The 21868-nt window shown below is 38.8% G+C and overlaps 1 protein-coding gene across 1 annotated transcript; it reads left to right on the forward strand.

The window, feature by feature from the left end:
- Positions 1-1790: 1790 nt before the first annotated feature.
- On the forward strand, positions 1791-15723 carry bcl2l13 (BCL2 like 13). Its single transcript, XM_015395326.1, has 7 exons — positions 1791-1939; positions 3313-3506; positions 5121-5207; positions 5396-5552; positions 7512-7584; positions 7698-7826; positions 13623-15723. Exons 2-7 carry the CDS (start codon positions 3377-3379, stop codon positions 14697-14699), a joined length of 1653 nt encoding a protein of 550 aa, XP_015250812.1. The 5' UTR covers positions 1791-1939; positions 3313-3376; the 3' UTR covers positions 14700-15723.
- Positions 15724-21868: the final 6145 nt, after the last annotated feature.

Raw genomic sequence — 21868 nt, forward strand, 5'->3', positions numbered from 1 at the left:
TTAATACATTCTCCTATATATTGTATTTTGATTATATTTTTCAAACAGTGAGTACCTTTTGCAGTATAAAGCTGAATGTATGATGGTCTATAAAAGGAGTTTTGTAGAAATAACTGAAAATGACTTGATGCACTGCTTTCATTTAAAGATCCAAGTTTCCAACAATGGAAATGTTCTTTTTCACTGCTAAACTGCTGCTCATTCACTGTCAGAAAGCAGTATAACCGAAATTTCGTTTTGTAAACAGTCTGTGTATACAAAATGACAATAAAGTTTGTTTAACTCCAAGTCAACTAGGCTCCTGGGATAGTTAGCCACTCACAAGATGGTGGACGCCCGACGTATGTTAATATTTACTCTTGCTCTTCTATACGATGTTTTAAGGCCTCTTTTTAAAGGCACGGTGCATTCTAGTCCGGCTGCACGCTTGATTATCTGCGTACAAATATTTTTCATAGATGTTCAAAATATTTTATTAAACACTTGGTAATGTGAGTAAAAATAATATATATATAAAAAAAAACACTTACATTTTCTTTAATCAGATATAGCAAAGTGCCCTTTTTATAAGCCAGATAAATAAAGAGGCTTTCAACATAAAACCCAACAATAAATAATTTTGAAGGAAAGACTAACTTTAACTTTAAAATCGGGCAATAATAATAATAATTAAAAAAATAATAATAACAGGCTAATTTGGTAGAACGATGTCTTCCACTGTTAAAGGTCTGCGCTCATTTCCTGACAGTGACTGGATCTTTAAGAAGAGTGACAAAATAAGACAGGAGTCATCCTTATAATCCAAATATTTTAATTTACGGAACAAAGATTTTATGTTCACGTTTTAGTTTTATTGTTTTGGAGATTCTCTTACCAAATGTGGACTCCTATGCTATGCATTAGAGTTTCACATTAGGTGCCAATGAAATACCCTACGTTTTAATCTGTTGTTGCAAGTTGACAAAATATTAAAAGTTCATGGGACATGAGTACAATTGTATGGAAGCCTGTTTCCGCCACATGGAAGTAAAAAAAAAATAAAAAATGTAAAATAGAAATTGATAATTATGAGATTCAAATGGATAATTTCAACTTTCTAAGGCATAATTATGAGATATACAATGTACAAACTTTGTATCTCCTAATTATGACTTTATAGCTCATAGTTATGACTTTGTAACTTATAATTATGACTTTGTTACTCATAATTATGACTTTGAATCTCATAATTATGACTTTATAACTCATAGTTATGACTTTGTAACTTATAATTATAACTTTGTATTTGGCATTTTTTTTATTTTCATTTGGTGGGGAAAGGCTTCCATACATTTGCAAAGTACTAAGTGACAAAAAATGATATCCGCATTGAAAGTTCTTTAAAATGTTATTTAAGATGTAGCTACTGAATACCGACATGGGGGCATTTTATGGTAAAACAAAAAAGTTTATTACCGCATCATACACTATTGTCTCATGAATGAAGTGTATTTGAATGCACCATGAGACCGTAAAACACAGAATAGAACAGCAATGACCTCGGAAGGGCAGAAAAGGTGAGACTGCAACGCAAAAACCCACACACTCTTCTTGAAGAATCTTTAACCCCACCAAAATTAGAGGGGGACACATTGATAGCCTTCATTTCTTTTTAAAAATTAAACATTTATGTAGCAAAGATTAATGAATAACGCAAAAAAGGCTGCGTTATTGCAAACGGAAGTTTTATTTTGAAGGGCTACAAGGGAACGCCGCGCATTCTCGCTCGCTTGCTTCCCATTCGGAGCACATTGTGTGGCGGAGTTTGTTGCTGCTGCTGCTGTTTCCACCCGGCGGTGCTTCTCCGCTCACTTCAGATAACGCTCCTGTGGAGGATTGCGGCGCATAATTCCCCTCATCGTGGCTGTTGTCAGTATTTGGTTGTTTTTGGACGAGGACGGTAAGAAAAAGACACAAGTGAACCCGCTTGAAAGTTATAGTGAAGTTTTGTCATTTCTTCGCAGTTAAACGTGCAATGTTAAGCTAGCTAATGTAGCTTCCATATAGGCTAAGCGGTTTCAGCAGCGAATTGTGTCCTTGGCGCTTCTTTTTCATATAAATGACAGGCCCGTGCTATTTTTATTTTTTTTATTTTGATTAGCTAGATTTAATAATTTAATGTAAGTGGGAAGTCAAATTTGATATTTTGAGCTTTTTTTTTTTTAAGAAAAGATAAATTACGTGGATTTCATCCAGTGACAAAGGCTGTCTGAGTAATTCCATTAAAGAAGGTATTATTTAGTAGAAATAAATTTGGGATTTTTTAAAACATAGCTTTTATTTTGACAGCTACACCGGAAGTCTTCTAATAGTTCTTCTGACCTGACATTATGTAAACTCCCAAGTCCGAAAAAAGGTATAAAATTAACATTTATAAATACTATTTTACTGATCAAATTGTAAATATACAATTATACTTTTTTTTTAAATGATTGAAATGCTTCAAAGTTTTTCCCAAATTAAATTATTGTACAAATCATTACTCAAAACCAAAGTTCATTAAAATACATAATTTTACCACCTCATTTATATTTAGGAGGAAAAATCCACAATATGATAAATTAATAATATAAATTATAGCTAAATAATAATAGCCAAATTAAATTTAGAAATGCAATGGCGTCGATAAATACAAAAAATATATTTCCATATTTTCATTGTTTAATATAAGTTATGAAATATCATTTAATTATATCTTAAATGATCAAAAATAACACATCATTTTTTTTATACAAATTTGTTTGTTAATTTATTTTAGAATAAATAATTGAATGTGAAAATGTCATATTGATTAAAATATTTAGTTTAGAACTGAATTGTTTAAAATCACTATCACTGTTCTGATTGGTGTAAGTTTATAGCAGTGTTAGTTCCTCCTACTTACTTTCCAGAGCAAATTATTTATATAAATGCTTCACTGATTAAGGATGATTTCATCTCTTTAACAAATGCATACCTTAAATAATTATAGATATATTTAGTTTTCCTGCTTCAATAGCAACATGTTTAATACATGTTTGCACATCATGATAATTTATTACTGTATCATTTAATTATATATGGAACGGAATGTATTTGTGGCACTATGGTTTTGAAATGAATATGATATAATGTGTGGGAGTGTAGCACAGTCATTTCTTTTACTTACAATTATATTAAAAATGATCCATGGATACAACATTGATTATGTATTATTGTTTATATTTTTTTGTATCTATGTCTTGCATGGCTGTACTGAAGGTTACATGAAAATGTCTCTGTCCCATTCCGCAGGTCATTCGTCCAGCTTTGACTGTAAACATTAATGTGCCTTTGGGTCTGAGAGCCGTCAGATCCAATGGCCGCCTCCAGTGCCTCAGCCACTGCCACCGTGCCTACAGGGTTTCATTATGAAACCAAATACGTTCTGCTAAACTACCTGAGAATGCTGCCTGCCAAAAGATCCCGCACTCCGACCACAGAACAAGGTGAGAGGAGCGGCTCGGTGGGTAGGCCTTATGAGTGCAGGGCTGCATGCAGATGCACACATAGCTGAAGCTCAAATTGTTCTGAGTGGTTGGGCGTGTAGCCACCTGTTTACCAGCCCCAATTTAGCCTCTTTGACATGAGTCAGTTGTGAATCCACTTTTAATTTAGGAAAATATGTCATCTGATACCTCACACTTGAAACTAATCTATATTTCAGTTTAGTATTCAGACTGAAATCATTTTCCTCTTTGTTTATTAAGGCCTTCAGGCTTCCTGCCTTCCTGTCCACTCAGAAATCTGCAATACAGACGTCTAAGTTTCATTTCCTGCAGAAAATATATAACTGATGTGAAGACTTTGGTGCCTCCCTGCCAAGCGAAAGAAAAACAGTCCTTTTGAAATTGTTTTTTTTTATTTCCAGTAGCCTAATAATGAGTATAAAGGCAGTTTGGGGTTGAATGTCTTCCTGTTTGCAGGTTTGAAAGGGGCTAAACGACTGACTGCTCCCTGCTTTCCGCTCGACCCGATCCAATTTCTGACAGCCTGTCATGTGCAATCATTGTAGGATTACTCTCACATCAATAGACAGAAGCAAATAGTGGCCCGACTGGCTGTATGCTGAGACAGCAGCGCCAAGCCCAGAACAAACCAGCCCTGATCCTCAGGGCGTCGGGCCACAAGCCGGAGGGAGCCAGGACAAAAAGGGGAATGAAGTGGGCTGGATCGGAAAGACCGAATAAAAAAAAAAGAGATAGATGGACTAATTTTCAGTGAGTTTCAAGTGAATCGGCTGCTTCTGTTTGAAACCCACAGAGCTACTACTCACCCAAACAATCCGTCTGAAATGAAATTTCTAACCCGATTGAGCCTCCTGATCACCCAAAGCTGAAAGATTCCTCGCCTGAATTTAAATAGCTTTAAATGATGCACCTTCCTGGCATCTCTTTCCCTCATCGCTCCACATGGTTGATTACATCTCTGCTATTCCACTAGAATAATTAACTTTCACACGAGCAGTGTGGTAGTGCTTCAACTGATGCAGCGATGGGGTTGTTATCGTGGTTCTTTTCTTTGTTTTATAGCCGGGTTTGGAGAACTGGGTGGATGGATGTCAGTATGAAGGTTTCCTTTAAGATGGATTCTGCAGATATTTGATTAGTTCACAGATTCTTAGTCCTGCTGCTTGAAACTATTCACATTTAAAAAACTGCTTTGAAGTTTATTCAGATTTTATGAGTTAAAGCAACAAAAAGACGTGCATCGTTTCTGCGAAGGCTTCAGAGGTTTGTTTAGCTTAAGTCAAAGGATATAAGATCTGCCATAAAAGTTGGTTCTGTTTTGATCACAGGAAAATACAATCAGGTGATAATAATATAATAAAATGTTAAAAAAAACAACTCCTTTTTTCATTTGCAAGATAACAGTGCAAAACACAGCAGCTGTTTTGATTTCTCTTTGCTTGTTTTTAACGCTTTTCTTTTACACTGAATTATTCTATTCAATGAAACCAGGAATAAAAGCTGATTTATAACGGAAAAGGATTCAACCTGAGGCTATTGGAGTGGGCATAAGAAGCAGGCATTCTGCAGCTTCAGCTTTGATATTTCTTCCAGGAGAAACCCAGAAAGAGCAGGAGAGGAGAAGAATGAAGGAGCAGATAGAGGAAGAGCTGAAACATCTGGAGGAGGAAATGTCCGCCTGTAAGTTGCCCCAGTCCAACACAACAAACGGTTTATATTTAAGATAGTTTTCTTCTGTTTCTGTTATTGTTCGGTTTCTGAAATATGACCCTGGTAAACATCCCAGGTAAATGTTGCAGCTTTTCTGGAGGTGCCTCTTGATCTTCTCATATGAAAGATGTTTCTTTTCTGGTCTTATCTGGTTGCAGCCTTTTCCAGCACAGGTTTGGACCACCGGCAGTCCTCTGTGTTCTCTCCACCAAACCCAGAGAGCTCAGTAGAAGACGGCCTCGCGTCCATCGGAGACAGGGTGGCCCTGGATCTGGGTCCAGACCTCTCAGCAGCCGTAGAAACACTCCTCGCAGGGTGAGCTTGCAGAGCGAGGATAATAAATCTTTCATGCAATTCATACTGCTGCAGATACTAACAGTTTTCACTCATTCATTGTTGCAACTGTTTCTCGTGTGAAAGTTTTTTAATAGCATTCAAAAGTTCATAGACATGTTTGTAAAAGAGCATTGGTGAGGTGAGACACTGATGTTGGCAGAGAACGTCCGGTTCAACGTCCTGTTGGGTGGAGGTCTGGCCAACAAAGTTCTTCTACAATGAACCTGCTTGCTGATCTCTTCACGTTCCTTGATGATTATCAGTCATGTTGGAACAGAAAAAAAAAAGAAGGAATGTTTGCAAACCGTTCCCACAGAGAGCAGGAGGAGGAAATGATCCAAAATGTCTTTGTTTGCTGCAGACCACCATAATCCTCCTTCCACCGATCTTAAATCAGAGACAGTGTGGTCAGCAGAGGACCATCCGCCTATCAGCTCTCAAACCCAGATCATTATTACCAGAGAGAAGGTGCTAATTCATCCCTCCATGTCCTAACTGCTCCAGGGTCCAGTGGAGAAATGGTTTACTTTGCTGCTTCTAGACTGTAGCGCCTGGTGATGTTCATCTGCGGACCTGACCCTGGTTAGGAGTGACCTTGAGAAATCAAAAACTGCCCATTCTCCTAAAATGTCTCTATGCGTAGCTTTCCATTTTACCTGAACGGCGCCGTAGTTTTCTTCCCCAGGTGCTGAGCAGCTCCTCCACCTGCAGGGCCCAGAACCTCATCAACCTTAATGGTTGATTGCAGCTAAAAAGGATCAGAACAGAACAGCATTTATCCCAGATGGTTTTCATAAGGCTCTAAAACTGGATTCCAGTTGCTTCTGACTCCGAGATATTTAGTTAATGTTTCTAGATCTTTAAAAGCTGAAGCCTGGGAGATAGGAAGCAGTTCTGCTCCATTTGAATGTGATGTTATGCTACTTTAGAACCGCACGCGATGTAGGCAGCAGAAGCAGCTAATTTATATGCAAAGTTAATGGTTGACGCGCATCAAGGCGCAGCAAAAGGTCCGGCAGCGCGTCTAAAGCAGCAGGAGGAGCACGCCTTAGCCACCCAAGCAGCGTCTCATTAGCTTCCGAGCATCTGTATGTTTTGAAAAGTGGTAGATGCTGAGTTTGAAAATTTGAACTTTTTGCTGCTTGACACGCCACATCAACCAATCAGAGAAGCTGATCTGGGAGCTAGTAGGGAGACACAGCACTGCTGATGCAGAGCGCTATGATCACTCCACTGAAACAGTTTATTAACGCCTAAACTAAATTAAAATGTTGAAACCTGCCAGCAAAATAAGTTCAATTTTAAGCAGCAGAAGCTTTTTTGCTGCTATCAGCGCTTGTGGTCTGAATGTAGCATCAGTGAATGATTAACAATAATTGGGAGTTTTAATTATTTTATTCTATACATCAGAACATTAATGCTGACAGTTTTAATAGTTAAAATATCTTGATGAGAGCCTCCGTCTCTCTCGGCTTCCTTTAATCAAACGTCTCCATTAAGCTTGGCGATGTGCTACTTCAATGCGATCTTCAGTGTGAGTGGCTGAGTTCAAGTAAAACTGTAGTGAAAACTGCTGAGAAATGTTGATGAGGTCCCAACTCCCCACAGAGGTTCTGTCTGATCTGATTCTAGTGTCCTTCAGTGGAAGGAAAGGCTGGAATGATCCTGACGACTAACATTAGGGACAGAAATGAATATTAAATTGATTAACTGAAACAGACCAGAAGCATCCAGTGTCTGTTTGACGTGTTTTACTGTTTTATAAAATGTTGTCTTCCCATGCTTCACTTTGAAAGCTCTACACGGTGGCTGCGTGTTGGAAGTGTTTGTGAAAATAAATCTGAATGAAGCGTTTGAAGTAGATTTAAATTAAAGTGTAAATATCAGAACCAGCTGATTATCAGTGTTGAAAAAGCATGAATGTCTTGCATGTTTCAGACCTTTGGACTATCAGAGTTTTCACAGCACAACAGTGGATCTGAGCAAACACACCCCAGAAGGCTGGAACAAAGTGAGTACTTTTTTGATCTGGAATTTTGCAGCTCATTTCAGTTTTTTTTTATGTGTATAATGGTGACACAGCTGCTTTCATTCGGTCTCTGTATCATGGCTCGTCTCCTTCAGGTCTTGGTGCCTCTGGTGCTGCTTCAGGCTCTACAGAGTGAGGGGAAGCCTTTGGCCACTCTGCTGCAGTTGGGTCTGCGCTGCCTGGAGGAAGACCAGGCTCACTTCATTATCCAGCAAGGAGGATGGGTATGTTTTGAACCACTGATACGTGTACATATATTTTAATTAAGCTCTTAAAACGGTTTGTATTGAAACTGAAATCTAGATTACAATGCAAATTGTAGTTGACAATCAAGAAATTGATTGAAAGATCGATTGATTGAAAATGGAGAGGCAGTGCAGCTAAAAACTTCTGCAGATTGAAGCAATGGATGAAATCCCACTAGGGGCAAGGAAAAGCTTCACACAGGGTTTCTGCAGATCATTAAAAGTCATGAAATTATTAATTTTTCAATTAAGGCCTTAATTGGCATTAAAATTTATTAAATGTGATTATTTTGGCATTTAAAATGCTTTAATAAGTTTATAAAAGTTTATAAAAACAATTACGTCGGATATATTATATCAGATAACTGGTTCTGCTTGTTTGCGCAGAACTGCTTCAGGTTGATTGTAAAGCCGTATGTTCGCAAAGGAAGGCGGAGAAAAAGCTAGAGAATGGGAAAATCCTAATTTCAACAAAAGTGGCTGGAAAACGAGGAACAGGACATAGCTGCAGCCTGTCAACAGTAAAGATGAGGAAGGATTTTGCCGTGTTATAGGCCTATAAGTACTTGTTGATGGCATTCAAATTATTTCTAAGAGCATTAAAACAGCATTAAAAAGCATTAAATTATAGTTACTCATTCCTGTATAAACCCTACTGACCCACGATGAGAACACATCCCCAAAAAAAGATGAGAGATCTGGACCCAAAGGTTTTAAAAACCGACTAGTTTGTCGGTGCAGACATAAACTCAGCATCCTTGGTACCATTTGGAAGAGGTGGACTTGGTGTGGTCCACTTCTATTGTCCGTCTGACACAAATAACAAGCCTCATCCATCATGTAGCCAGGTATGCATTGCATTATGGGATGCAGGAGAGGGTTAAGGGATTAAGTAAACAATGGCAGAGCGTCGTTTTATAACACATGACATCTTCTCAAAATTAAAGCGAACCTACAGACCCATTAAAGATTAGTAGATTGTTTTCTACTAACACAGCCTCTCCTTCCTGTTTTATATCACAGACTAATCTGAACCAATAAAGAGGAAGCATGAGAAAAGAAGAGCATGAGACTGTATGTTTATTCTGATCATTTAAATTTAAGTCAGAACAGCTAAACATCATCCAAAAACAAAAGCTTTACCTTATTCAGTAGATCAGGACTGCAAGGGTTTAATGAAGTTAGACTATGTCATCGCTCTCTCAGTGACCTTTAACCTCTATCCATCTTTATTAGGTGTGCACATCTACTGCACTGAGACGACACCAAACTGGCTAAACACATTATTCAATTCAAATTTACTTTATTAATCCCAAAATTATATAAAATGTTGGGACTTAATGTGTGTTTATATTCACTTTAATAATTGACCTTTGAGCTTCAATCTTTGAGCTTCAATCTTTGAGCGTCAACCACCTGACTGAAATAGTGTTGGTGACAGAAGAAATGAAGATCAGGTTGTTAAATGGTGTGAAGATGGTGAAGACAGGCATGTTATACATTGGTCACACGAGGGCACTAGTGAGCTACATCAACTGCAGTGCACTGCAAGCTCAGCAGAGATCGAGTTCTGTGAGAGCCAGTTTAAAACCAAAGTATCCCATGTTTATCAGGGTTTGTGCATGTGACAATTTCAATCTGTGTAAATTAAAACATGCTGTAGTGATGTGTGTGTAAATGTTATGCCCCAAAGCAACGTGTTCTCACATTATTAATGTAGGAAAAACCCAACCTCTAACTGGACTGCATTTAATCAGTGGGGAAACGAGACCCAGACTAATACATGATCAATTCTTTCAGCAGGGAGATCTTTATAGAGTCATTTGTACCTTTCAAGGTGGTCAGAGGTCAGATTAGACATAAATATGATTCAGCACAGAAGTAAGTGGTTTATTTCAGCCATTTTCCCAAAAAAGGAAAGAGGAGGAATATTTAAAGCAGTGTTATTTTAAGTAAAATCTGAGTTTGGAAGGGAAATTTTAAAAGAAGGGGAAAAATAGAAAAATAAACAACAATTTAGCTTAGAATGGATCTAGTTTCCATCCACCTAAAACCAGATATTTACGGTAAAAAAGTGACACAGCTGTTTTTGTGTGTGACATCAAATCAGATTCAAATGTTCCTTTTTTAGGTAGTTTAGGATCATGCACTTCATTTCAATTTGCTAAATGCCAAAATGAAAATTTTCTTTATTATTATTATTACTTTCATCTAGGGCTAAAACACTTCAGATTGTCAAAATCAGATTAAATGTGATTAACCGATTATTGAAATAATCGTTAACTGCAGTATAGAGACTGTACAATATGCCTTTAGATGTTAGAAAAAACCACTTACAGCAGTAATTGTATCAAAATTGTAAAAAAAAAAAAAAACATATATTTGCATTTAAGATTAAAAGAAATAACGTTTTCATCTATCAAATGCACCACCCAGAACTCCTCAATTGGAAAAGTTTTAGTTTCACCTGGTTTCATTTCCTAAAAAATCTTCTTTAAAGAACCTTTGGCTATTATTAGCAAATTAATCATTAGTTGCAGCCCTATTTTTCAAGTCGAATTTACCGATGTTGAGAGTGAAGAGGTGGTTTGTGTTGGAGAAATGTTGGTGTGAGATGATGAAGATGTTGCATTTCTTTTATTCATGGTACCATTTGGTGAAGGATTTGCCATGAGCTCAAACAGCTCAGCTGGACTGAGAGTAGAGAGAGTAGCGAACGCTCCACATCTGGTTTCCGCCCATCGTTTCAGCTTTTAGCAGCGTTTTGGGGAAATGAGCGATATTTGGATTCTGCGTTGTTTTTTCAGTAGAGCACTGCCTAGTGGGGGGGCGGCCTTAAACGAGGTCACACTGATGAAGGGACACGTGACTCGACAAGGCGACTGACTCGACTTACTTCATGATATCCTGCCAGTTTATATGGACACAGCCCTCTGCCTCCAACAAAGTTCCATTCTCATATGCCGTTACGTCACAGCGGACAGACAGATGACGGCCTCACAGGGAGAGAAAGTGGAAGAGGAGACTGTGATGGGCAGGAAGGGGAGGGCTGAGAGAGGAGGAGGTTAAAGGATGTGAACAGCAGCCAGTGAGGGCGTGCATGCTGACGCTCTGCTGCCTCCTCATCTCACCGGTGTCTGTCCTTCTAGCGCTCCTCAGCTTTGTGCGCTGAAGTGTGAACCCGGGCTGCAGACTTCGCACTGAGGTAGGATGTTTTACTTTGGATCTACACAAACAGGGAACTTATTAGTCCTGGTGTTTGCCATGAATGGGTCTTCTCTTACTGCCAACATGGCCACCTCCTTCTGTCGGGTAGTTGAGAAAACTCACCAAGCAAAAAAGAGGCTTCTTCTTGTCTCTGTGTGATGTTTATTTTTTAATCCAACGCCTCTTTAGGCGCCGATCAGGACAGATCATTTTTTTCTGTCTGAGTTTAAAAGTCGATATTCTGAGTTCAAAGTGCCGCAGGTGAAAGTGGAGCGCTGTGGGATTTTGGAGGCTCTCGTGATGTTTGTCCGTTAGAAGAGAAAACAATGAGGATTATTATGAGCCTAATGTGGCTCACACTTCATTTAGCAGGAACAAAGCTACTCTCCCTGTGACAGAACACTGGCTGGGCCGGGTTCTGGAGGTGCAGCAATGTGAACGCAAAAGGGAAGGGATAGTGGAGTTGTCATGAAGGATCAGACTGCTGCCCTGTCAGCTGAAAGTTGACGTCAGCCATTTTCTCATGCAGGACGGTCACTTTGGTTTAATTTGAATCCTGGATGATGAAAGTGACAAACGGGCGTCTGTGTGTTCAGCAGGAGCGTTTGGAGGTAAAGGCGATATCGCTGTTTGACAGTGAACTGATAGTCAAAGCGGAATATCTTGGAAGATTGTAAAACATTTTATTTGCTCCTTCAGTTTTACATCAGCTAAAGCTAATGTTAATAAACTCCTCAGCAGGAGGGTAGCTGACCCACTTGAAGCATCCTTTAGAGCATAGGAATTCCCACAGCACATTAACCGTCTGCTGAATTTAAACAGGTCAGTCGGCCATTTTTTTTCAGCCGACAATGAAACGTTTCCAGATTTCCAGAAGTGGAGCTTTAATAATTCAACTGGGATCAAAGTATTTAGCTGTTCTGAAATATTACAGTTAAGATAATATTAAAATATTTCCTTTTGTCGGTCTTCTTTTGTTTATTCCATCTGTCCTTTCTTTCTTCCTTTTGGGTTACTTTAGTATCTGTCTATAAAATGGTTGTAAAACATGATCTTTGAACTCTAATGTGAGTCTAGAAAAGAATAAAATCACTAAAGCGACGTGACAGATCTCTCAGAGCCATGTTTGTGAGCGCCCAGGCTTTAGGAGCCAGTAGGTCCAATAAATGCTGAGTCACTTAGAATCACCATATTTAATGTGAGCGAGATAATGTTAGTTTGGGCGAGTTAATTTCATTACTGGATCTTGCTTCCCTGACAATCAAACCCCAAATTAATCCAGATTATTACCTTTTTTTGATGTCCGTTGAGCTGTGGCGGTTTGTGTTTCCCTGCCTGCGCTCATCTAACGTCGATTTTTAATGTGATAGGAAACTTTGTTCAGTGAGAGTGAAAAGCAAAGACAGACACGCTCCACAGCTCTGGCTCTGACCCAGGAATCTGTAGCGTTTTATGGTTCAGGTTTTTTCTTTAGGCGAGGGTGGAGAACTGAATGTGGCAACTAAATCACACGTAGGTTAAAGTTTTGCAGCTGCAGCGCAGTTGAAGGACAGATCGACCCGCCTGATCAAGCTGAAGGTTAACTGGGGTAAAAAGGTAATCTTTTGTGTTATTTAAGAGCAAGGAAGTTATCTGATTTTTAAAATTTCTGCTATTTAATTGCTGATCTTTTAGTAATTAATGTAACGAGTCCTGCTTTCACAACTTTTATACCCGCTGTCTAGCTTAAAGTGCAGAGACGACTTTCTCTCTGCGGGGAATTAAAGCTGAATAATAAAGCAGAAATGACTAAAAGCCGTCTGTTTGCTGTAGTTCCTGACATTGCAGCCTGGTTAATGGGACACCAGTCTCTAAAGTGGGGGAGGATTTTAGGAAGTACTCCTGCCGTTCCACGCAGAAATCAGCTTAGAAAGGAACATGGATGTTGGATAACTGTGGATCTCTGCCAGATTTAATCTCTCCTTTTATCCTGCATATGGCTGTCTTGCATGACAGAGACTGCGGGGAAAAATAACCTTCACAGTTTATTGGAAACGGGCATCAGCGCCGGTTTGCATATCTTGATTTAAACTGGGCGTGTTGCTGTTTAGTCGTGTTGACCCCTCCTGTCAGACGAACAGCTCGGTGCCTGTTGGAATCTCATCAGATGTGACAAACAGCCGAACTAGCACTGTCAGAAAGTGTTAATCCAGCTGAAGACGTCATCTCCACCTGTGATTCAGCTCTTTCTATCCGTCATCTGTGACGTAGCGAGTTTACAGTGCTTAAAAAAAAAAAAAAAACTGCATGATTCTCATTTTCCACTAAAAATAATTTTTTATATTCATTCTATGTGAGAGACCAACAGGAAGTGATGCTTTATTGTAAAGCAAAAGGAGGATGTTTGGAATGATGTTGCATTGCTCCATTTTTTTTTTTTTTTTTTTTGAGACAACCTAGTAAAATACCTGCTGACTGGAGAGACTGCTGTACAACCTCTCTAATTAAGAGCATATCTCTGTCATGAAGTGCTAACGACCGTCATGCATTTCCTGCATTGCTGACATGAAGTGTGGTTGTCTATGGCAGGGTAAGCTGCTGGGCCTTGTGCAGGAGGAGGAGCCGACGGGGCCAATTGCAGACGACAGCAACGACATCTACATCCTGTCAGAGGATCAGCAGCCTGACCAGCCCAGCCCGCCGTCCTCGCTGCTCTGCACAGGAGACGACAGCGAGCAGAGCTCCTGGCAGACGGAAAGTTTAGCCGTGTCCTGGGCACAGGTTGGAGCGATGGACCCCGAAGATATCAAGAGCCTGGACAGCAACGAGGGCGCGGCCCTGGCTGAGGAGCGCAGCGAAAACAACTCCTCCAACTCGGACATCGTCCACGTCGAACGCGAGGAGGCTGAGCTGCTGGAGGAAGGCGGCGACGCCGCAGCGATAGATGAAAGCATGATGAGCGTGCTGGGCACTGAGAGCGACCTGGCGGCACTCAGGGCCGAGTTCGGGACGGTCTCCACACCTCCTGCATCCCTAATGTCATTAGAGGAGCCGGTCATCATCGAGACGCCCATCAGTTCTGCAGAGCCTTCCCACCTCTCCGCAGAACCAGAGCTGCTCCATCCCACTCCAGACCCGGTTGCTCTCCCTCAGACAGAGCCCCAACCTGGACCTGAAGCTCCTCCCGCTGTTCCTGCAGTAGAACCAGAACCTGAGCCAGAACCCAATGCTGCCTCCATGCCTGTTGAGGTGGAAACTACAGGTCAAGTCAAGGAAATCTTACCAGCACCAGCAGAGCCAGAAACCTCAGCAGAACCAGCTTCTAAACCAAAGCAGGAAATGGAGCCAGCCACAGTTCCTCAGCCGCCAGAACCAGAGACTGTGGCAGAGCCCCATTCCACAGAGGCCCCCGCTCCTGAACCCCCAGCCCAGGAGATCCCAGTAGTAGCCCCATTAACATATGAGATGATGCTACCTGTGTGCACAACTCTAGAAGCTCCTGAGGCCCCTGAAGAAACCCCACTGGTCCTTAAAGAGGATTTAGCTGAGGAGGTCCCAGAGCAACCAGAAGCAGCAGAAGAGTGCCCAGTGCTGCTTTATGGAGGAGCTGTGCTGGTGCTTCTTGCTGCTATAGCCTGCAGCCTTGTATTACTCAGAGGGAGGTAGAGCATCCTGTAGGAAGGAAAACCCCTCAGTGTAAAGAAATATTTTATTATAGACGTCAGAAGGTCCTTCAGTGTGTGCTGGATATATATGATTAGTTGATCCTCGAGGTTTCAACCCTGAAGGTCTGTAAGCAAAGCAAAATCCTCTATGGTGGTGCTGCAGTTCGATCCGGTCCAAACGCTCCCCTCTCTCTGCTCTGATAGGATCCTCACTCCAACCTCAGATGTGTTTGGATCTCCGTTCGGACTTCCTGTCAGTTACATGCTGTTTTTCTCCTGTTTGGCTTTTAGTTTCACATGAAATTAATCTGAAAATTTCAGCGGCAAATCCTCAGATTTAATTTTCTACTTTGATGATAAATTCTGAAACATGTTATGTTGAGGTGGACCCATTCAAAGACCATCTGTTATAAAAGGAATTTCTGACATGTTCTGCTCTACATGCAACATGTTTTTTATTTTCTTCTAAATAAAATATTTGTTTTTCTTCCCCATAAAGATGAATTAGATTTTTTATTGCTGCATTCATTCCAATCCTCTGATGTTGCGTACCAGAGTTGGTTTGATGAATTTAAAACGCTGCTGTGTTGTTTACAGTATTTAATGTATCAACCCCAGAAATTCTCCAACATTTAAGGGTGGGGTGAAAACTGGAAAGTACGGTTCAGTTGGATGTGTTTACTCTGTAGATGGTCTATTAGTCAGAATAAGTTCTGCTGCAGGTTCTACCTGGGAGCAGCTGCAGAAACCGGTTCTCTGGAACCCATAGAGGTTCTTGAGAAGCTTGTGGGGAAGCTTCAACTTCCTGAGGAAGTACGTCTATGTTGGGCTTGAAAAAGTTGAACAGAAGGCTGATCTGCCTTTGAAGCTTTAAACCCAGTGGACCAAAACCAGTACTGGAATATTCACACAAAACCACAGCTGAGTGCATTCTGTCCCCTTGATTAGTATTTGAATTTAAGTTTTCACCAAAAATGTATATATATATATATTTTTAAATACCTTTTAGCAGCAGTACATTTTCCCCCTTTAACCAAGGTTAGGAGTTGTTTAAACAAAGTGGGTGATAGTTGTATCTCATGACCTGGAATGTCTGTATGAAGGCGTTTATAAATTTAAATAAAACCTGTTTGTGGTTGCCATGACCCGGATTACTGAGAATTTACACAGGCGTGTTTAGAAATAATTTGCTTTATAATCAAATCGAGGTGGAATTTTTCATTTTTATCGTTAGCGTTTCCATTTCAATTGTCTTCAAAACTAAGTTGGTTTTATGCTGTTTTCAAAAACGCAGGTTTCCCCATTTTGGTATTTCCATTAAATAACAAATGGCATTAAAGTTACATGTGAATACATTTATTCAGGCGACTTTGGAAACAACATTATGGCAGATGTATCTATATTTCAGCTGCAGCTCTAGTGAACATCATCATCCAACTACTTCCAGTCTTCTTGCAAGGCAGTAGCCCCAGTTGACTCATTGGATGCAAAAATTGTGTTTCTATTGTAGTTTTGTGGAATATGAGCATTTCAATTTGACTGGAAAAAACCCCACCTCATTGAAGCATTAAAAATGATCAATAAAATGTTTTTTTATTGAGCAAATTTGTCAATTTTCACAGTTTGATGTTTAATGGGACTGCAGATATTTTCCTTCCACTTAATTTTCTTTCAATTTACTTTGAACCAGCAAGTTAAATTGGTGGAAAAAATGTCTTACTTAAAGCGATTCACTTTATAAGAATTGACTGGATTCTATTGGCCTCTGTGGGTGATGTTATTCCGTTGATCACCTTCAACTAAAAAGTTAATCCAAATATTTTTTAAGTTCTCTGGGTGATTCAATACTAAAGGAAATCTGTTTTAATTATTTGGATATAACTAAAAATCTAAGAGTTACAACATTTTAATTTTTTTTCCCATAACAAATGTTTTTTTTTACTTTCAGTTTCACTGTTTAAACTTGACTTCAGTCAAAACTTAAACCAAATGAACATTAAGCTGAATAGCAAACACTTCCAAAAACAGGAGGAAACCAAAAGGGGGAAAAGGTTATTCTTAGGGTGTTTATTTACATTTATAATATAATACAAGGTCTGTACAGGATGGTGCTGAATTTAAAGTTCATTATAGGTCACACTAACCTTTATGTTGTATGATAAACATACCAAAACAAAAACGGTTCAAACTTATTTGATTCAAGTATATAATGCTAAGTAAACAGAAACATGTAAACAAAGAAATTCGAGTGTCAAACTTAACTCTCTGTTCCCCTTTTTTACGAACGGGATGCTAAATCAGTCATTGGTTCCTGTAGGTCAGAAACATTTTTAACCAACACTGCTTCCAAGCACCAAACCTTTTTAAGTGCTTAGTTTTGAAGAGCAGGTCCTGCCTCCAGTAACTTCCTCTGAAGATGCTGAAGTCATCTGGACCAATTCTGGCTGATGAATTGAACCGCTGTGTCAAACAAATTTTTTAACAACTTGGGAGCCTGGAAGCAGACTCCCTTTACCAGGATGAGTACAACGGCCACAAAGACTCTGTCATGGGGCAGGCCGTTCACGTGCAATCCTTCCCTCATCAACCGCTCCGCTTCATTTGCAAGGTGGCTCCTCAACTGATTGGCAGAATACAAAGCAAATATTACTACAGGCTTTTATCACATTTGTTCCATTAAGCAGGTTTTTTAGCTCATTCCAGTGTGATGTAGTGCAGAGCTTACATTATTAGGCGTTTCTTGTATATTCCTGCTCAGGTTCTGAGCGGCCCGCTCCACCATCTCAAGTTCAAACTGAGCTGCTATCTCTCTCAGCCCTTGAGCAACGGCCTCAATGTTGATCCTTTCCTCTTGTTCTCCTATAGGAACAGATAAGAGACAAAACTCAGTAGGACCAGCTCTGTTCACACCCTGCTGAATGTTTTTTTGGATTCTAATGGGAGGATAGCGACGATTACGCATTTAAAACCAGTCAGGCCTAACGCACTGACCACATAACTTCTTCCTCCCCCATCCAAGCATGACCTCCAGCTGATCTCTAAAGGTTCCTGTGGTATTTGGCACCATGTTGTTTCATAATGTCTGTATAAACTGAGAGGCGGAGCTTATAAAGCACAGCTTCCTGATCAATTTATTAGAAACGGGAGGAATAAGGAGGCAAAGGAAAGTTTGATCCATGACAGGACAAAGCATCCTGCCAACACGGAGAACGGCTTTCACCCTCACCGATCTGCACCCTTATTCTGTTACGCACCATTTAATCTGACATATTCTTCTATAATACTTAAGCAATCTGTGCTTTTACCAAATACAGCAAGCATAAGTTCCAAATATTCCTCTTCATCTCTACAGGCATTTATAATGTTTTATAAAAAAGTACAAATCAGGCCCTCAAAACATACTAAAAATCCTCCTAAACTAATTTTTTTCCCCCTGCTTTTATCAGTATTTGTGATGACACCATGATCTGTTTTTCACTAATCCAATTATCTGTCATTATGTTATGCCTGATTTTGTTTTATTTATGTAAAATGTCTCAAAGTCTATAAATAGAAGTTGCTTTAAGTGATTAAATCACAACATTTAAAGGCTATACATGTTCTGCTCTCAGCTGTTTCTGCAATTGTTTCTGCAACCAGAAGTGATAACATTTCTGCAACCAGAAGTAATGATAACATTTCTAACCAACTAGAAGTGATGATAACATTTCTAACCAACCAGAAGTGATGATAACATTTCTAACCAACCAGAAGTGATGATAACATTTCTAACCAACATAAGATAAAGCAGATAACATGCTCTATTCCTCTGAAATCTATTAACAGACTGCTACTGTAGGCCTGTCCTGTGAAAGTGAAACTCAGCTGTGGTGTTGTTATTGTGTGTGGAGGTGATTCCCAGGTATCCCGGGGGATACTGACCGGGCCGTTGCAGCACCGGCAGCGGCAGGATATCATCCAAACACATCGTGATGTTTCCAGGTAGATGGCCATCGCTTTCCAGCTCCCCGCTGTCCTCGGAGCCAATTCTGTGTCCATTGTGGTTGACATCCCACTGTGCTACTAGATCTTCCCCTTTGGCCGAAAGTTCATAGTTGTAGTTCAGCTCATTAGAGTCGGTTTGAAGGAAGGCGAAGACAACAAGAGCGGCGGTTTGCTCGTTGGCCAGAAACGTCAGATCTTCCATCGATGAAAAAAGGCTGTATTATTAAAAAAAAATAATAATTTAATTAATAAAAAAAACGAAAAAAAAAATACAAAAATATATCCAGCGTTATTTGTTTAAATTAAACCACTAAAATAAAAATAAAAAACAGTAAATTTTGCGCACTAAAATAAGTTAGCAGAGAACAGCTAACGTAATGCTAACTTTGGTTAGCATCAAAGTTTACTTTACCTAAAGTACTAACAGACAACAAAATACAGACGGCGAGTTTTATACTACAACAGACCTACTCACGACCCTCTCTGTCTTATCCTAAAAACATTAAGGTGGAATTTAAATGTGAACTCTGAGGCGAACTCCCGGGTTACTTACTTTATTATCGACTAAACAGCTTCATGACTCCGTTGTTTTGTCACTGTGGAAGCAAGGCGGACTTTCAAAATAAAAGCACTTGGAATGACGTTCTTTTTCATCCCTCCAATGAAATGAAAACAAACTTGCTTCAGTACTCATAAAATAATTTTAGAAAGCGAAACAACTAGCCAATGTGAACATGTTTAGACTTATCCTCAGAAAGGGGAAATGGGAAGCTTGTTATGGAAACAGTAATTGAACACAATGTCCTCAGACAAATAAACTTTTTTTCAATATTACAGCCAGTCTTCAGAGGCGTAGCCAGACATTTTTTATAAGGGTGGCCAGGTAGCAAATGTACAGTGACGGGTGGCCGATAGTGGATAGGCACCAGAACCTCAGGGTCAATCTACACAGTTTCAACAGGAAAATTAACAAGCAAAACACCCATATTTTCCAAATAAAGACTAACTTTACTTTCCTACAGCCTTTGCTAACAAATAGAGGCATATATTTAAACATCCGTAATTTTCTAGATAAAAGCTATAGTGGATAAAGGGGGCATAAATCAATCATCATAGTCATTAACTTCTCGTATCAATAAACATTCTGCATAAAATTGATATTTACAAGCACTAATATCTACATAAATTGATTATTTAATACGTTTTTATTAAAATAGTTATTTATCTATGATTTCACTGACTCCTAGGTGACTTCCAGAGGCACATAATTTTCTCTTTACCCCATATAACACAAAATCTAGTGCTGAAAAGAGCATGAATTCTGTACTTATCATCTTTGATGTTAGAATATTGATGTGTATAATTAACCACAAAAAAATAAAATGTTTTGAATATTCCACTTAAGAGTATTACTGCTGCCATTGTCTGTATAGAGGGAAAAAATGTTAGGGGTGGCCAATAATTGGCTAGGGATGGCCATGGCCACCCCTGCCAATCTTATCTCTTTTATTTACAAATATATATCAAAACAGGAACGTCTACAGGGGCATAATGGTATTTCGTCCTGGTTTATTAAGTTTTTTTTAAGTATTTTTTTAGTTCAGTTATTGTATATATATATATAAAAAAAAACATTTTAAATTCCTGAATAACATCCAAAACCAAAAGGCAATGAAATTTCTCTCCTCTAAAACTGAAGTTCACATTTTACTTTAGGTTTACTTTCTTAAAACACAGCTTGATATAGGTATTAGCAATCAGGCATAACTGACATATTAACTCAGCACATCAGTTTTTATTGTCCTTTTAAATATAACAATTAAAAATAAATGAATCCTTCCAGGGGTTTTTATATAGTGTTTGTTAATTGAACTATTGTTTACAATCTGAGTGATGAATTGTTTGTGCACACAAAGAGGATTTTATTTCTGATGGATTTATTAAATGTCAAGTGAAATATGTAAACCCTATAATTCTTGTATTTTTGTTATGATCGTGAATTACAGATATGAATATCAAAATTTATTGCAGAAGATTTAAATATTTCATTAAAAGATAATGCTCAAAGAAAATGTGGTAAGAAAAGAGAACACCAGAGACAACCACAGCTCCATAGGACTGCCCTTAAGGCTGGAGTTTTAGGCCCTATGACTGACACGTGTTTGAAAAACACAACAGTTTCTAGCCAGAGAACATCAAGATATTGTGGTAAATAAAAAGTAAAATATTAATTCAGATGTACCTCTTCTCAGCTCTCTTCCTTAGATCTACTCAGTGAATATTTAGGTACTGATACCATGGCTCCCAAAAACAAACTTAATGCAGAAATGAAGGTTAGTGCTGAAAGTGTTGGAAAATTGAATGCAGGAGGCAGAAAACTTAATCATGGCATCTATGAAAATAGACTAAGACTCAGCTGTTGCTCTATATTCAGATGTCTGAGACGGTTCGAATAGTGGTCTGACTTGAAAAGTAAACTAGCCATCTACGTTTTAAATATTGACTCAAGATGCTGTCAGTTATAGAAACGGGGAAGCTTCAAATAAAACCTGAAACTCAAGAGGGGGAAAAAAATGGGAGACTTTTCGTGGCTTAGTGTAATATCAATCTTCCCTCATAAAATGTCATGTCATCTGATTTCATGTGAACTTTACCCTAAAAATAGTTTAAAAGCTCACTTGTTTACTTTATCAGTGAGCAGTAATATTTGTTTCTGAAACCTTTTCCTTCCTTATGGAAATATTTTACACGTTTACAGTTTACTTGAAGTTTGTAAAAAAACATGGACATTTACAAAAAAATAGCTAGTGAGACAACAATTGAACTAATTTCTTCCTGAAAAATATAAAATAATCAAGAATAGCTTCACAATCTAGTTTTAAATAATTTGCACCTGTGTAAATAGAATAGAATTGTTATTTTTTTCCCAACTGAAGCAGTATTTCATGTCATTGTATGTCTATAATTTTTTTTCTGTGAAAAAAAAAGCCAGTTTGGAAAGAATTTCCCTGCTTGGTGCATATCAGACCTGGAATAGAGATTTTTCCTAGATGGTTTTTGAGGCTTTAATCTTAAACGTTTATATCAGTGTCTTTTAGTTCTTACCAAGATTGCTTTATTGGGTAAAGAAAAAAATCCGGAGGTACGCTTTTATTTTGAAAGTGCTAACGACTATTTATATCTATG

The sequence above is a fragment of the Cyprinodon variegatus genome, unplaced genomic scaffold (assembly GCF_000732505.1).
Source record: "Cyprinodon variegatus isolate N-32 unplaced genomic scaffold, C_variegatus-1.0 Scaffold737, whole genome shotgun sequence".
NCBI classification, from domain to species: Eukaryota; Metazoa; Chordata; class Actinopteri; order Cyprinodontiformes; family Cyprinodontidae; genus Cyprinodon; species Cyprinodon variegatus.